This window comes from Mustelus asterias, chromosome 11 (genome assembly GCF_964213995.1).
Source record: "Mustelus asterias chromosome 11, sMusAst1.hap1.1, whole genome shotgun sequence".
Lineage (NCBI taxonomy): Eukaryota > Metazoa > Chordata > Chondrichthyes > Carcharhiniformes > Triakidae > Mustelus > Mustelus asterias.
In genome coordinates this window covers 57,594,672-57,613,206 of record NC_135811.1, presented here as the reverse complement: position 1 = coordinate 57,613,206, position 18,535 = coordinate 57,594,672, and the positions used below count along the sequence as shown (strand labels likewise).

Genomic DNA, 18,535 nt, shown 5'->3' with positions numbered 1-18,535 from the left:
GACTGTATTGGAGCATTCCTTATTTGATTATTTTCCCTTTTAATTGGGGAAAAAAACTTCAAAGTTTAAAAATAAGTTTTTTTTAATATGTGAGGACCATGTTCCATTTATTTTCAATCTAGATTAGGAGGTTGATGCATTGTTGGTGATGTGATAATTTTTCAGAAAACAAATTGATCAGATAACATACATCCCGAAGATAAATTGATGTACATTTGTGGAATTTTCCAATGAGAGACAACTGGGACGTATAATATAACTTTACCCAAGAGAAAGTTAGTTCAGTTGTACTTGAGGCTAAAAGTTGCTTACTATTCTAAAATGAACCTTTTTTTAAGCATTTTAAACCAGCTTTTGGGAATTTTTAGATGTTAATGGAAAGCTCTAAAAGAGAAGGGGCGGGGGGGGAAGTTTCAAAAGAGAGAGGGGGAAAGTATAAAGATGTTGACCCATTTTTGTTAACCATGCCAATTCTATTTTTTTCCTTTACCAAAGATATTAATCCTTGTTTAGATATTATTCATTGGTTGATTTTTATGGCATTTTCCAATTTGTTAACATTTTTAGCAAAATTATTTCACTTCATTCCAGCCTTGGGTGACTGTGTGGGGTTTGCACATTCTCCCCGTGTCTGCATGGGTTTCCTCCGGGTGCTCTTGTTTTCTCCCACAGTCCAAAGATGTGCATGTTAGGTTGATTGCCCATGCTAAATTCCCCATGCCTCCGGTCCCTAGATGTGTAAGACAGGGGAATTAGCAAGGTAAATATGTGGGTAGCGTCTGAATGAAATGCTCTCTTGGAGAGTAGGCATGGACTCACTGGGTCAAATGGCCTGCTTCTGCACTGTAGGGATTCTACAGGTGACTGATGCATACACGGGTTATGTAAAAAATGGACATGTGCATTGGTATTTTAATAACTTTTTATATTATGGTTTACAATGTGGGCACAAAAGGGACAAACATCTTCTACCCATCCCCTGCCTGCACTGGACCAAAATGAAAACCCTGGAAATGCTTAGCCTGGTAATTAGCATCCAGAAGTCCTAAGAAAGATTAACTTTTTAACAAAGGTTCACCCTCATTAATCTTTTCTCTTTAATGAATTTTCATCTTTTGTCAGATTCGTTTGCTTTAACACCATTCCAGAATATTTTGACTCCTCCCCATCCAAATGTAATTCATTTGTCACATGAAGAGCTGGTACTTTCCCCAGTTGAGTATTGTGTCAGCTGTGGCTCAGTTGTTGCACTCTCACTTCTGAGTCAAAAATTTGTGGATTCAACTTCCACTCCGGAGACTTCAGCACAAAAATGCAGGCTGATCAGTGTAATACTGATGCAGTGCTGCACTGTTAGAGGTGTGGTCTTTTGAGACCTTCAACTGAGGCCCCAATTACCCTTTTGGGTAAATATAAAAGATCTCGATGGATACTGTAGAAGTGCTGAGTTCCAATGACTGCAATCAAGAACTTAGAACAATAATAGTTTATTATATACTCTGAGTGGTTCTTACATGCTGTGTCTGTCTGCCCACGCTGTAGGGAGAATTTGTGCACTACCAATACATATACCTGTGTCATTTCAGTGTCCACATGACCACCTGGCATACAGTACTAGCTCAAAGTAAAACAGGGGAGTAATCCCAGTTTTCCTGCCAATATTTGCCCTTAGTCAACAACTCAAACGTATTATCTGGTCATTATCACATTGTTGTTTGTGGACAAATTAGCTGATGTGTTTCCTGCATTGCAAAAGTGAGGACACTTAAGAATGACTTAATTGGTTGTAAAGCACTTTGGAAGTCCTGAGGCTGTGAAAGGTGCTATGTAAATGTAAGTTTTTTTGGCGATTTGAGCATTACATGAACTGAGAAACTTCTTAAGGTCTCAGTAAAATCACTAAATGAAATGTTCTGTAAAAAAACAGTTTTCCAAAGGAGGGGAAAGGTTCTCCAGCTTATTCTACTAAATTGTATCCTAACCAACTTTGCACTGTTATCGCAAAGATAAAATACAATTTTTTTCTTTCGTTTTTTAAGTTATTTTCATAATGCATGCATTAGAATATAAATGAATTCAAACTGAATTTAAACTTAAAAAATAATGGACATATCTTAGATTTTTCTTCAATGGGATTCTGTACTTTCAAGACCTTTACCATTCGAAGCTTTAAGCCTTCTTCTGCTGACTACTTGAATAAACTTTCATTTTTATTTGGTGTGGTCTGTGTTAACTATGCTGCACTGGATTCAGACAAATCTGTTACAGTAACACTTCCTAACAGCTGTGGAATATATTAGTCAAGTTAACTCGTAATGCTACAGTTCATTAGAATTAACAATAATTTATCTTAATGTATGAATTAATTTAATAATTATAGCAGATAATGGATTTCCTGCTATAAACAGGTTTGTATGTGTTAATCCAGCAGAATTTAATTATGCACTACCGCTATAACCATTTCCTGGCTGTTTGCCAAATTTGTAATTGAAGGTCATGGAGTATTTGTTAATACGGAGTACTGTGGGCTCTTGATCTCATAGAGGACTGATAGAGGCGTACAGACAAAGAACGCTCTGTGTTTCATTTTATGGTATAGAACCGTTGTCACACAATATCTGCTCGCTTTTCAGCATGGACCAGATGTCCATTTAAAAAGGGTCAAGTTATGCTGGATCATCAGAAGTGAATACAGTATGAGCATCAGTTTTCATTGGGGCTGAGTATGTTTATTCCTCTTTCCATTCTAGACAGTGTTTTCATTCTCGTGTTTGGATCCTTCCACACACTGATGAATAAAATACAATGCTGCAAGTATAATTTATTACAATTCAATAACGCTGTAATTATACAACAAAAAATAATATATTGCATACTGCTAGAACAGATAAGTTAAAATTTCAGATCAAAACATTAATTTATCTGCTGTCTCCACAGTTGCTAACTAGTCAGCTATGTGGTACAACATTTTGTTTTTATTGCCTCATGTCAGTGTTTGTTGCTTGGACCAAGCTATAATATCCAATGATGACAGTTATTACTACACTTAAATCTCCAAAAGGAGTGCTGTTAAGTTGAATCGTAATTGTATTTGATTTAGGGAGTAAGAGCTTGACCTTAAAATTTGGCCCTGGATGGAGATAAAACCAATTGTTCAGTGACTCTATCAAAAAAGCCAACAACCTCCTTGGCCTGGATTGGATTACATTATTAGAGACCTCTCCTCCTCTCCCCCCCCCACCCCCCCATCACTGTCCCCCCTCCACCCTAGTAATTAATTTATGAAAACAACAGGAAAATAGGAAATCTGAAAGAATAAGATAATTCACAGTCGGTCTGGCAGCTCCAAAAACACTCGAGACATTCAACGCTGCCCAGGACAAAGCAGCTCACTTGATTGGCATCCCATCCACTAACATTCACTCCCTCTACCACCGCACACAGTGACAGTTATGTGTACCATCTACAGGATGCACTCATCAAAGTTCCTTGGACAGCACCTTCCAAACCCATGACCGCTACCATCGAGAAGGACAAGGGCAGCAGATGCGTGGGAACACCACCACCTGGAAGTCTGCCTCTACCCAGTACACACCACTGTGACTTGGAAATATATTCTTCATTGTCACTGGGTCAAAATCCTGGAATTCCCTCTCCCAACAGCACTGTGGGTGTACTTAGGCCACAAGGGGTTGCGGCAAATCAAGAAGCAGCTCACCACCCCCTTGTGGAGGCCAATTAGGGATGGTCAATAAATGTTGGTCTGGTCAGTGATGGTCAGTAAATGCTGGCCTAGCCAGGGATGGTCAATAAATGCTGGCCTAGCCAGGGATGGTCAATAAATGCTGGCCTGGCCAGTCATTTCCACATGGCATGAATTTTTAAAAAATCGCTAAAGTGGAAAACATGCTAATTGTCTCTCGAGAAAATTGTGGAAAGTGAAACATTTCAACGAAGCCAATTGAAAATTGTGAACGCTAATATTAATCTGGATTTTGTCTGTTGTCTGAAAGTCTTAGTGCGACAATGAGTAATCAGATGACTCATGCTGTAAGTGACTGTTGCCACCTGTGACTTGGGTTTAGTTCGGGAAGCACCGCCCTTTTCCGCTTCGTCCGAGCCATCAGTACAAGCAGCCCATGTGCAGCCGACTTTGAAAATTTATTTCACTTCTTAAGTCCTCATGGCACCGAATGAGTTGATTAATTTAATGTTGCTTGTTTTCGCCTGTCTGTTTTGGATAGCTGGTTAGATAGCCAATCGCAGTGTAATGTTCGTGACCTAGATCTTTACAGTGAGTGTAGCAGTTGTGGGGTTTCTCATTCGTTAACAGTACGTAATGATGACAAAGGGAGATCAGTGATCCGCCTCTGCACACTCCGCATTCAGCCTTGAAGGAGAGAAAGAGACAACTCAAGCACTCGCCGTAGCTTTTCGAAGATTCGATTCTTGTTTTTTTAATCAAGTTTTCATATGTTGGGACCGTTAATTACCGCATGGCTGGAGTGTAATGCGCCGCCTTGTTTTCGTTTCTGTTTGATCAGAAATGCTTCACTCACTCGGCGAGTGAGCATGTTCTGATCGGAAGTCTATCATCCGCAGCCTGAATATCGGCCTGTGTAATCGTGGACAGCTAAGACTGCACACTAGCTGCAGATCCGAGAGCAATCCCGGCAGTCAGATAGCTTTTCGGATTTTGTTCCTGCTTGTTTGGGTTGGAGTGGATCATTAGGTGGGTAACGTGCCTTTTTTTTTGAAACCGTACTGAACAAAAATCGGCTTGGTGAGGTTGAGTTATTTTAACACCGCGTTGATAGCCCTGTGCACACAACAGAATTAATCCTGTTGGGATACAGAATTCTTACTGAAATACGAAATAAAATAAATGCGGAGATATTTAACACGAGTGTAATAAGAAATAACAAAAGGTGGAAATATAATTTTCTATACTAGTATAAATGATTGAAGTGTAACCGCTCTTTCTTTAATGTGTTGACTGAATGGGTGGCAGCTGGACTTTGACATTCCAACATGTCTGCATAATGAGAATTGATTGCTGTGACGAGGCTTGCAGCGGAGATAGATTTTATAATTTCTATCAATATATAACGCACCAGACATGAGGATTAACATTTATTGCATAACAAAGATATTCGTAATTTACAGTCCTCTTTATTGGATAAGCTTTGGTAAGTGTCTGATTAGAAAGTTATTTAGGGAATAGGCGTTTCATAAGTTTTACTTTGTGTGGTTGACTATTATAATTAATAAATACTTAAAGTTGCAATATTTATTTAACTTTCTGGTTTGTAACTTTACAATTAAATCAGTGTTGTTACTTGCTTGAAGCATTTGATTTTAAATATGAAGGTTTTTCAGTAGGAGCTCATCTGTTTTCCTGTTTTCATGTGAATGGAATGTGGTACTGCACCAAGCCCAAAACAGGATACAGTTGCAGACATTTCCGTAGTCAAATTATCGTGTAGGCTATAAAGAATGCAGAAGTCTTGCAAATCTGGGTGTCTGGCTGGCTTAACATTACGGCAGCGATGCATTCTGGGTAGAGATCCATCAAGATCTTGTTTATTAATAGAACTGTGTGTAGACAGGTTCAAACTCGTCCCAGTTGTTCAACTATTAGCAGCTGTGTTAGCTTCATGTATTTATAGGTTGGAAACATTTTCTTCGTTGTTTTACCGACGGTCACTTCTGTTTAATCTTGTTGCGCATTTGTACAACTAGACTGTACATCATTTTAGCATTTGGCAAGCTGACATTGGATGTATCTGTTGAGTTGCACAGAAACTGGACAGCAAAATTATGTTTGAATTGAAGCTGCTTTTCGTTACGTTTTATTGCACTGCCTAGTGAAATATTTATTGTAGATTTGATACACAGCTCAGGCTATCGCAGCTTTTTAAAAATATGTACCCTGCTGAAGTATGGATATCTGATGATGTGGACAGCTGTGAAGGATTTAATACAGTAGAAGATAGTTGTGTCACTGCATCTGATTTTGGTGTAACACATGATGACTTTTCACAAGCAATGTGCAATATGAAGTTGCCAATTTTACATTGAGTGAAATACGTAAATGTTGGTAGAATATTTTCACTTCAAATCCCTGTGATGATATCTGTTAAACTCAGATTATAAACATGGTGCCCAATGTGGAATAAGCCACCAAAATGTGTCTCGGGAGCAATTTCCAGTCTGTGATGAGTTGAGTGGTTTTTGCTCAGTTGGCAGTCGGGGTACAACAACTGATCTTAAGATTCATGGTTGAGATGATTGAGGGACTGACCTATGGTTAGAAAGTGCATGTGTGCATTACAGCTGAAGGCAGGGTAAGGCTTCAGTGTCATAACCAGCCTCCTCCATTCCCTGAATGGGCAAAGGTTGCCAGCAACTATAAAAATTAACATAATTGAGAGGAAACAAAAAAGAACTAAGTCGTTTTCTTTTAACTTTTCAATTTAACAAGCCTTGAATAAAATAAAGTTCTGCTCAAATCTGGGCATACAGATTTTAAACGAAGGCGAACTATAAATGTAAGCGAAATAAAATACTGCATGAAGGCAAAATGCTGCGGATGCTGGAATCTGAAACAAAAACACAAAATCCTGGAAAATCTCAGCTGATCTGACAGCATCTGTGGAGAGAGAATAGAGCAAACATTTCGAGTCTGGATGACCCTTTGTCAGAGCTGCCTATGTTGGAAATCTGGAATAAAAACAGAAAATGCTGGATAAACTTAGCAGGTCTGGCAGCATTAGTGGAGAGAAATAGAGTTAACATTTTGAGTCCGTAGGACTCTGAAGAAGTCGTAAAGACTCCAAACGTTAACTGTTCCTTTCTCCACTATAGCTGCCAGACCTGCTGAGCTTTTCCAGCATTGTCTGTTTATATAAATGTAAGCAGTTTTCCATTTTGATGGAGCTGAATGGCATTCCATTTGTTTCATGTCAAATCAAATTGTATTTATTCCTCTTGAGGGGATCTTTTAAAAATCCAGTATATTTTAAAATGCTGTGTATAGCACACCATCAATTTCTGTTTGCAGACTTTGTATCATGGAGCATTGCACATGGTACTTCTATCATTGTAAACCAGCAAATTACCAGCTTAAAAGTCGAACACTGTGCCTTTAGCTATGTCGAGGACCCAACTGCTCATGTCTTGCAAGAACTGTGGTTGATGACAGGCACCTGTGTTTTTCATTATCTTACTGGCCCTTCAACAGATGCAATGAGAACTCATGGCACACTGCCAGATAATAGCTATAGTTGTGGGTCACTGTTTGAGTGCTATGGTACTGGTGCCATAAAATCAACATAAGAAAACATATAGATGCAGTAATGAACCTGAAAAACTCAGTCATTTGGCAAACAGTTGCAAATGTACAGCTGTTCAAGTGACAACTGTGTTATTTCACTGCTGTGTTAGATGTAGAAGTGTGTCTGTCGTCTTTCAGTTTCATGAGCAATCTTTTTGTTAATTTCAAGTCATATAATGATTTTACATGATCAATAATTGATGATTGTGGTATTCTGATAAAAGAATTATCATAAGTTGAACTTGTGCAATATTTCCTAATTCGGTGTCCCATTGCTTGAGAAGATAAACTTCTGTGCATTTAACTTTAAAGATATTAAAATATTACATTGATTAATAAGTGGCAAACTGCATATCATCACAATTGGCCAAGAAGTGTAATGTTATTTCATGAATGGAGAAAATAAACAAGTCAATGTTTCAGGTGCTTCTCTTCAGAACATTTCACTTGAAATGTTAACTTGCGTGATTCCTCCATGGATTCAGTTTGACTTGCTGGGTTGTTTCTTCATTTTCTGTTTTTTTTTTCCCCCCTCCCTTCACATTTCTAGCATCTCCAGTTGTTTTACAAACCTCTGGGACCAGTTAATGTCCACTATTAAAGTCATCCTGTTTTTGTACAATTTCAAGGAATAAGTCTCGTAAGTTGGGAGGTTCTTGTAAAGATATAACAATTTTAGTTCAGACTATTGTAAACTGTACTTAGTGTAATTAATTGTAATTTTCCTGCAACTCTAACCTGGGCTGAGCTCAGCCAGTATTACACTTCATTTCAGCACCTATACCTGAATGCCTCCCAGGATTTTAATCCCGAATCAGTATGTGAAGCTGCAAAGTTAAAATACTTGGACTTCAGCTGCAGCCCCGTTGACAGTCATATAGCCTGCTGGTGTGACATTTGAGGCTCATGTCAAGAATTGCCATTTGGACAAGGTTATTTGAGATCACCTGAGCACGAGCACCTCTGGAAAGATGGAGACAAAATTGGGAGGAAACAGATTAAATGGAAAAAAACTGTTGAGGTTCAAAAGTTTGGATAACTTTTAGGTATAAACTAGGCGTAGATGGCATTCTTTATTTTTGTTTGTACGTAAAGAGGGTTGATCATAGGGAGATCATGGTATTATGGCAGAGAGTTTTGGAATTGAAAATAGAATGCTTCAGCAAATCTGAATGCAACTCTACCCTCCTTAGCAGGAAAGGGAGGACTGAATAATTTATGATCTTTGTTTAAAGCTGAGAAAATCATTTTCAAATTAGGTTTTTTCTCCCTGTGGTTTCCACATTATGCTGTGCAGGCACTTTTAAAGATTGAGCATTGAAATGAATATAAATTCTAAAACTAATGAGTATAGTGGTAAAATCAGAAGGAAGGGGCGCAGACGTTGTGTATAGGGCAGGTTCAGTTGTTTTGGGTGTTCCAACTCCTCAAAGAATTATCATTCCCCTGAGAGTTCATGCACAATGTAATTTACTGATTGAGAAAGTTATATTTGTTGTAAAAGTTTTTTGAATTAATTTATAAATATTCCTGTTGCAAGAACATTATGTGATTATATATTGTGATCAACATGAAATTGCATGTTCTGTTTACTGAACAGGTTACTGTAACCTATTTCCATATTTCCAGTCAAGGCACCAACATGCAAATTATAAATATTTGAAAAATTGATAAATGATTATGCAGTTATTAACTCAGTTGAACATTAAAAATAAGTATTCGTGCTCCCATCACTATTTCAAACCGAAGTTAATTCACACTGCACTTGCTGCTGGTTTGCTCCGCATTTGTGGGAATATTATACAGTAAATGGGTGGTGCTGTTTGGCGAAACTGAACATACCTGAGGAAGTGGTTTTGTCTGGAACTTGAAGGTAATAGTGCATTTTAAACACAGTCCCTGTTGGCAGCTGTCAACATTTATTCTGGCCATGGGTTGACTCAGTTCTACATCTGCCAATTTGAGGGCTTGTTGCAGAAGGATGGTTTCGATTTAAAAAAAAATTGAAACCTCTCAGAGCACCCAAAGCACGGATTGATCTTTAGCAGGCCAAACTGAGAATATTGGATCCAATGTGAAAAGCAATGTATGATGGTTGTGAAAGTTTTCACACTCCAGGACAGATCACCAAAGCATAGATGTAATACAGAAGAGCTCTACTTCAATTTGTGTAGAATAGTAAGAGACCTTAATCCCTTCATCCAGCTGAACTTTTGCAATGAAATGACTGGGACTTGCATCTCCTTGTTCAATACTTTTTAAAAGTAGGCTGATGTTTTTATTTAATTTTGAAATACTTGTGCTTTTTGCATGTATTTACAAAAGTCAGGGTTTCCTAAATTGTTCGAGCAGCAAACACCGAGTGACTGCCCAAGTGCATCAGGGAACCCCAAGCATTCTCATAATTTTGATGTCCCTTTTTTTTTGCTGCGAAATAAGTGCGAAATGTGCTCAAGTGTAACCAAGTCTTTATAGCTATATCTTGTACATATATTAGGAACTAGGAAGAGGCACACAGTCACATGGACATTCGCCAGCAACATGGCCTCCACTCATTAACACCTGATGAAGCCACCCTCCCATGCCTCCTTAACATTAACCCCTGGAAGTAATACCCACTTCAAGATCTAAAACGTTCCTTCAACTAAAAATATTGGAGTCTTACCTGTTGTCAATTTTAATGGGAGGAGTGATGCTGGAAAGTTGTTACTCATATAGGATACAGGCACCCCTTTCTCCCTCACCCCTTCCCTCCCTCACACGCTCACCCCCTCCCTCCCTCGCAGGCTCACCGCCCCTCCCTCGCAGGCTCACCGCCCCTCCCTCGCAGGCTCACCGCCCCTCCCTCGCAGGCTCACCGCCCCTCCCTCGCAGGCTCACCGCTCCTCCCTGGCAGGCTCACCGCCCCTCCCTGGCAGGCTCACCGCCCCTCCCTGGCAGGCTCACCGCCCCTCCCTGGCAGGCTCACCGCCCCTCCCTGGCAGGCTCACCGCCCCTCCCTGGCAGGCTCACCGCCCCTCCCTGGCAGGCTCACCGCCCCTCCCTGGCAGGCTCACCGCCCCTCCCTGGCAGGCTCACCGCCCCTCCCTGGCAGGCTCACCGCCCCTCCCTGGCAGGCTCACCGCCCCTCCCTGGCAGGCTCACCGCCCCTCCCTGGCAGGCTCACCGCCCCTCCCTGGCAGGCTCACCGCCCCTCCCTGGCAGGCTCACCGCCCCTCTCCCCCCCCCCCCCCCCCCCCCCCCCCCCCCCCGGCCCCATGGGCTGTTCCCCTCCCCTGAGAGCCACTCTGAGGCCCATCTCCGCAGAAACATGCCTCTGGTTGGTTGTGGATGAGTAGCTCTGCAGAATTTTCAAATCTTACAAATGTGCTGGCGGCGGACATCCTGAAGACTCTGTGGATCCCAGTTTGGGATCCCCTGGCATAAGTCTCCATAATTAACATACTATTTTAAGACTGATATAATTAGAGACCTAAATACTGACATATAACTTTTTCTTGTTGTTGGCCATGATAAATACATGAACAAATCTTCAATCATCTTGCTCGGTGGTAGATGTTGACTGCCAGTGTTGCTGGTCGTATGATGGGTATCTTTCATGCTCTTGGAGAGGCAGCTGTATTGGAGTATTTTGATATGCATGACTTTTGGAAACTTTTAGATCAAATGAACAAAATTACAGTTTGCTTTTTTGTTGTTGAAGTAATTCATTTAAGCATCTAAAAAATGATCAGTCAGGCATTTTGTACTCCTGTTTGTTTGGATGTTCTGTGCAATGTGTTGATCAGCTGCAACAGAATTTCTGTTTCCCTTTAAAGCCAAGCCTGATTGGAAACATCTTGTTTCGTTCAGTTGTTTGAAGGGAACTGTACTTGGAAATAAAGGGAAGTACCTGTAAGTTTGAGGGTCAGGTTCGAAGTTCCCAGCATTGAATGACTGAATTTCTTTGTCTACCAAATTTTCTCACATGTAGAAAAGTGTGACAAATGACCAGCAGACGCAATATTTTTGATAGATTGTGACTTTATTCATGCTGAATCAGTGACTTCCATGTGCCATGACAACTGGGATGGTTTAACATTGTGATGGGAGACATTTGGAAACTGTGACTGTTGCAGGAAGTGCATGGAGATTTTCAATAAACTGAAAAATGTTGACAGCCTGGGAAAGAGTGAGGATGGATATATAAGTAGATCCAGGACAAGAGAGACTAATAGCTTGAGGTAGAGGGATCATAGCAGGCGTTGAGGGTTTAATTTGAGGATTGATCGCGAGTGAACATTTAACCAGTCGATAAAGACATTGACAGTGAGGCGGCAGAGGAGACTGGAGAAAGGATGTCAGGAGAAGTAAAAGATTTTGGGACCCTTAGGGAGAACTAAGATTCCACTGAAGATTATTAAAGGCTAAGTAGTGTGGGGATATGACAGGTAAACTTTTGAAGGAGTTAATTAAGATTTTTAAAATGTGGAGAAAGCTTTGAAGACTGTTGCAGGCAGAGCAATTAAAATGAAATTACGATCTGTGGAATGTGGACCAGTAACATTTCAGGCACAGTGGGAGAGAGCAACTTCAGTGGTGGCCTCGGTTTCCAGTGTGAGAGGAACTCGATTTTTAAAATAAATTTGAAGTTGATCAAAAAAAAAATACAATACATGCAATCTTTGCTACACATTAAAACTCTTCAGTGCAGCTGACATTAAAACTGTTAGAATTCAATTTGTAAGAGGTGCTATCTGCTTCAAGAAACTGTCATTGAGCTGCTTATTGAAGGAAAGGTGGTTGGAAAATGCCTCTGAACCTTCACACCCACGTCTTACCATTTAATGGAACAGTTTATAAAACCTCCACTGCTCTAAACTGTTGTGCTGCCAATTCTAGGTTATTGCTCTAAGGAAAGTTCCACAGCATGTTAAGTACTTAAGAAGTAACTCTTGGGATGATGTAAGAATTCCCCTATTCTTGTATTGGAGCTAACATTACTACTCTTCCTGTGCCTGCTTTGTTGGTTTAAATTTTGTCATGCCATTATTTTTTCAGGACCCTGAACAATAGTTCCATTTTCTGTGATCAAGCATTTTTAAAAAACTTGTGCAGCTCAATGGTGAAATTATTGTTGCTTTCAATGCATCATGGATTGTACACCTCAGTTGATTTCACAAAGTACTTCAGCTGAAGCAGTTTCGTAATATACTGATCCTCCTGCTCCTACGAAATCTCCCCCCCCCCCCCCCCATTTACGTTGCTGTGCAAATTCCATCTCAATAGCAACAGAGCAACTATTGTGTGCATGTTCAAGTTTGTACATTTTGCTGCTGTTTTAAGGTTACAAATTTTCACTTTCCCTTTCCCTTTTGTGTTTTGGGGACAGTTCAAATAGGCTAGCAAGCAAATACTGTGAACATATGGCAGCAATTGTGGCATGTGGAGAAAGAGGAAAAAAGTAACTTGTTTGTGATTTACTGTTCCTGGAGTCATCTAGTTTCTGACATTGGGGCTGCATTGCTGGTTGCGTTGAGGATGCATTTATGACCTTCATCAAGGACCATGGCGTCCAGTAGAATGAGGACTTTAATTTGCCTTGTGGATTATTTTCACAGAAAACTTTCTGTTGTGTCTGAATGTTGGAAGTTCCAACAAAAAGACATAACATTACCTTAAAAATGTAGAGCATTGGTCTGGAGGAGATTATTTTCCAGCTCTCCAGGAAGAAAATTTCAACCCTGTTTTTGTTGTTCAAATTATAAAGAATCATAGCAATCTTTATTTTCAGTCTTAGAGTACACATTTTTGGTTTAGCTAAAATTTCAAGAATTATTTGAACACGTCTTGGGGTTTTTCTTTTAAGTTCAAATTCTGTGACTTGGCCTTTCAAAGTAGACGATATGCTTGTCTATGTACTGAACGTCCTCTGTGCTGTAGAGAGTGTTTCCCTAAGCCTGCGTGAAAAGTGCAAAATTCATTTGTGTTAACAAATATAACGAAGTAAAATGTGTGCAAATCCTGAAGGTAAACCCCCCCACCCTAAGTAAACATTTTCCTCTACTATTGCTCATTTTCCAAGTCAAGAATTCATGGTGAGGAACAAGTGCCCCTAAGCACTTGACCAAAATTGCTCTTCTCTATGCTGATCTGTTTTGTGAACTTAGGATGAGTCCACTGTGTATGTTTTTTGTTGCAGTTGCTTCTGCATGCTTCTTTGGACTGTGCACCATTTTGTATTAATATTTTATATCTGGCAGTAATTTGAGAGATTCATGTTCTTTCCTGTATGTGTTATAGTTGTATTGCACCATCATTTAGTGGAATTTTGTTTGCCTATCTTGTGTTTCCCACTACCATTTATACTTTATTATTTTTGGAAAATTATTTTGCCAACTTTTATTAAGGATACATTTTAGATTGTGGTACTGTATTCCAGTCAAAGCAAAAATGTTTTAAGTTGAACTTTTATCACATCTATCAATAATTTAGAAGTGGACTTTGACTTTATGTGGAATACAATAAAAGACATTTGAATTGGATTTATTTCAAATGCATAATTATGTGCATGCTTTGATGTTGATCCAACTTGAAATCAGCTTTTGAGATGCTGTTGTGCATTTGTTGGCTTTCTGCATTATATTTTACTCCAGTGGCAGATCTATTCTTTCACTAGTTTCGGGTTCTCTGACAAAAATGATGTTCGAATTGCTCTGCATTTAATCAATCAAACTTCAACTAAGTTATTTCCTTGTTTTTCTTTGTTTAGACATTCAAGTCTGTAGTGGGAAAGGCTGTGCTTCATTTATTAATTGCAATAGAATTCTTTGTGGATAAACAACTGAATTTTATACCTGGGGATAGTGCCTTCCAGCTCTACCAGGTAGGACAACAATTATTGTGACCAAAATTTTTGTAATGTTGAAAAATATTATGTCTAATCATTTAATATTTCAACTTTTCTTTATGGAATTTAAGCATTTTATAAACTTAGATTTAGTTAGAAAAATTCCTCAAACCACACGACTCATTATTGCAATGTCCATGATTGAGAGTTGCAGAGCTCATTGAGACACCCATTGTTGCATTTGCATCAGCAACAACCCCTAACTACCCCATTAACAACTTGTATTTATGTCGAATCTTTAATGTATTAATGTATTTCCGTGCCCCTTCTTAGGAACATTATCAAACGCACCAAGTTTTAAAGTTTATTTATTAGTGTCACAAGTAGGCTTACATTAACATTGCAATGAAGTTACTGTGAAAATCCCCTAGTCACCACACTCTGGCGCCTGTTCGGGTACACTGAGGAAGAATTTAGCATGGCCAATGCACCTAACCAGCACATCTTTTGGCCTGTGGGAGGAAACCGGAGCACCCAGACAAATGACCAAAAGCTTGATCAACAAAATAGGTTTTAAGCATGTTGAAGGAAGAAATGGAGGTAAACAGGTGAAAAGGTTGAGGGTGGTAGTCCAGAAATTGAGGCCTGGGCTACAGAAGGCATGGTCACCAATGGTGGATCAATTAAAATTCTGGATGCGAAAGAAGCCAGAATTAGGGGAGTGCAAATGTCCCACAGGGTATGGAGCTGCGAGGGGAATTAAGAGTTGGAGAGGGCCGAGACCATGGAGGGATTTGAAAGTAAAGACAATTGTAAAATCTAAAATTTAACCAAAGCCCAGTGTAGGTCGGCAAGCAAAGAGGTTTGAATGACTTTTGTGAGTAGAGTGAGAGGCCAGACAAAAGTGTGCTGGTAACAAAGGCATGGATCAGGGTTTCAACAGCAGATATGCTGGGGAAAGATCCATTTTATTTTCGAACCAAGCACTTCTGATGGAAGCTAATGTCAGCAACCTCCTTCACACCCGGCTCATTTCAGGTTTTGCAGTCTTGAGTGAGTGCTGCACAGCTGGCTTAGCTATTCATCATCAAATCTGGTTTGACCACAGGAAGTTCTACAGCCAGTCGCTTCACTCACCTCAGTCAAATCCAGCTGCTATTCTTGGATCATCCTGAATGCAAAGACAACTACAGGCTTTGTTTCTGAATGATCAACTATTTCATTAACATGATTGCCCCTGTCTCATCCAACCTTGGCTCCCAACAAATGCCAAGAGTTCATGGGTATCTTTATCACCAAGATTGAGACCATCCAATAAAGTGCCTTTGCTGTTTCCCTGCTTTTCCTTTTGCACCAAACCAAACCTCCTCTATGCTCCTTTTAATCCTCGCCTGAACTTTGTTTTGTTTTCTATTTTGGCCCATTCCCTTTCCAACCTTATTTCTGCCATGACAGCCCCATCTGCTCCCTTGACTCCGTTCTTACTAAACTACTGCCTGCTTCTGTTTCTGGTCCCACACAAACTGTCCTTCTCCTCCAGTTACTCTCCCACACCCTTTCAAAACTGCTGTTTTTGTGCCAGTTCTTAATTCATCACCCTAGCTCCAATTTTCCTTTCCTCTAAGTCTTGAACATATTACTATCCATAACTTTACTCATCACTCTCAAAATCCTCCATACGTTTCCTGCCTCTCCTACATTTTTCGAACTCTGCTTTTCATCTTATAATCATATCAGCAAATGCATAAAAAAGTCCATTTGGTTACACCATGGAAATGAGTTTTGAGATCACATGACCAACATCAGTTTTTAAAAATTTAATCAGAAATACAATTGGACACGTATCTAATGACTAACATATTAAACAACACTGGTATGGGATAATAGGACTCCAAAACTCAAAAAATGTAATAGTGAAAGAATTTGTGCTCTAATTGTGTGCATGTGTTGGAATGATAAGGGAGTACTCAAATGGAAAAGGCAAAATTTGGACAGTTCAAGAAAATGTATTGTTAGGTGGGTGTTTCCATAAGCTATAATTCTGAAGCTGTAGATCTTGTACAAAATGTTGTTAAAGAAGGAATCGGTTCTACTAAGATGGCAGATCTTAACTTGACCCTCCTTTTCTTTCCCAGAATTGCATTAATCTGTAATCTGCCTGTCAGAGATATTTGCGGTCCCATCAATTATGTCCAGTGAAAGCCATCTTAGGGCATCTGATTATTTGTGATAAATGTGTATGCATTGATCTTCCTGGTCCATCCCATTAGCAGGGTCCCTTGTATGACAGACTTGGACGGGATCCCAGTACAGCAGACTGTCTCAGTTTGAGGAGGAGAAGAAATGTGGTAACTATGAAAAGGGGTAAAAGTGAGGTAAAGGAAACAAGAAGAAAGAAAAAGCAAATATAGTTCACAAGAGAAATACTGAATCAGGAAGGATGGAATGAAAAAGAGGGGTAAAAATATTTGATTGAAAGAAGAGGAAAAGAATACCAAGTTACAAAAATAAATTGGATGAAGGTTCCTTATATATGCTTGATAAGACATGAGTGACTGCAGCTGGTGGATACATAGACAGAATTTGCATTTCAGATGAGTTGGCGCAGCTGTGTGACAAGCAGTAATATCATGGCAGATTCACTTTTACAGCAGGGTGAATAACCGTGGTAACAAGGGGCTGATGGGTTCATATTCACCACCACTGCTGTGGCCTGAAGCCTCAAACTGTTTTATTGGCATGCCTGGGAGCACAATCATGCAGTGTGTCCATATCGCAAACAATACAGATGTCAGAACTATTGAGCCTGTTCTTTCTTGCCACACTGGCAAGGTTTAATTTCATGTGTTCAGCGTGTACTGTTTCTGTGAAAGAGAATAATGTTCATTGTCAGTGGTTCAAGGCTGGGGCCACAGTCTGTTTTGGCGTTTCTCAACATCTGTTTTGTTAGTCCTATATATAAACAGCTGAAGTGATATTCAGCAATAAAAACTGTATCCTTCAGAAAATCAATACATGCTTAATGTAAAGGGTATAGCCTACAGCTTCAAAAATGATTTCTCATTTCAGGGGAGATTTAAATATGTACTGGAGTTGTTAAACGAGTCATTATTTTTGTTTACATTTCTAAGAGAATATGTCTGTGGCATGTGGTAGGAAGGTTCTATGTGTGGGTTGGACAGGAGGTTGTTGAATTTTGCAATTGCACGTCACTAAGCCAATATTGCTGCAAGTCTGCCAAAAAGGGAAAAATCATCTGAAGGACAGAATAAACAGCAAATTTTCTAAATCATAAACACTAAAATCTGCTAAGTTCCTTCAAGAATTCTGTACATGGTAATTACTGTGAAACAGGTTAATTGTATGCTAAGACTATTTTGAATGTTTGCTCTTTCTTTGTACTTGTGTACTGTTCCTTAGATTTTCAGGTCAATTTTAGTCAGAGGGTTTGCATCTTTATGTTGTGTTATATTTTGTCAGTTTAGCCATTGACTTCAATTTATGGTTAGTAAAACAAAACATAGTAACTTGTGAACCCCTGATTAATAGGTTGACCTATTCGATCTTAAACAAAAATAATTCATATCATGTTCAGAAATCATTATCAATTGAAATCTTCTGAATTCACATCAGTTTTTCTTAAGCATACTTTTCATTTGCTTTTCTGTAAATGTAGTTAATTGAATAGATTTTTAAAATTTTATTTTAAGTGACTGCTGATATCCACTCTCTCCATGACTCGCAATAAGGCAACCACAATTAAGTATTGCAATTATTCAGGGCATTATCTGGGCCTGGTTCCATCGAAATGCTGATGGAGGAATTTTGGCAAAGAAAACAAGGTAGTTGCTTTTGTTCATTGCCTTATCAGAGCCTCTGGATTCCTGAAGCACCATCCTCCTCTTCAGATGTTGATCTGCAATGTGACCTTTCATGTTCATCTCAACAGACAAGTTGTGAGCGTTATTGAATATTAGATCCAAAAGGGACATCTCTGGAATAAACTTGCGTGGTAACAGTTGCTCAGTACTGAAGTACACTAGTCTTGCAGTGGGGCTTAAACCTGCAGCCTTCAGGACCGAGAGCCAAGCTGCTATCATCTGGCATTCGAGAATTAATTCAAAAAGTTATTGGTACATTGCTTACTGTTAAGGTCATTCGTCAAGAAAAAGTGTTGAGAAACTCATAACTAAGGTACATTTTAAAAAATCAAATTAAATCTATCTACTGTTTCAGTTGCTGCTCTCTGAGAATAAAATAAATATGATAAACTATTTTATAACATTCAATTGCAAATCGAATCTTAAAAGTTCACGTTACCTTAAGCCTGTACGTGCAAAGTGCAATTATGATCTCTGCTGCATTTTCAA

The 18,535-nt window shown here is 39.4% G+C and overlaps 1 protein-coding gene across 5 annotated transcripts in view; it reads left to right on the top strand.

Annotated features, from left to right (window-relative positions):
- jmjd1cb (jumonji domain containing 1Cb) overlaps positions 1-18,535 on the top strand; it is a 306,094-nt gene that overhangs the window by 197,717 nt on the left and 89,842 nt on the right. For 2 of the 5 annotated variants that reach the window (XM_078223635.1, XM_078223634.1), the window contains exon 3: positions 14,088-14,201. The exons of 1 other annotated variant lie outside the window; for it this stretch is intronic. In XM_078223635.1, the coding sequence (XP_078079761.1) occupies positions 14,088-14,201 (114 nt within the window). Of the gene's footprint in view, positions 1-4,077; positions 4,733-14,083; positions 14,202-18,535 lie in introns of those variants that run through there. 2 more of the 5 variants (XM_078223638.1, XM_078223639.1) reach the window with 2 other exon arrangements.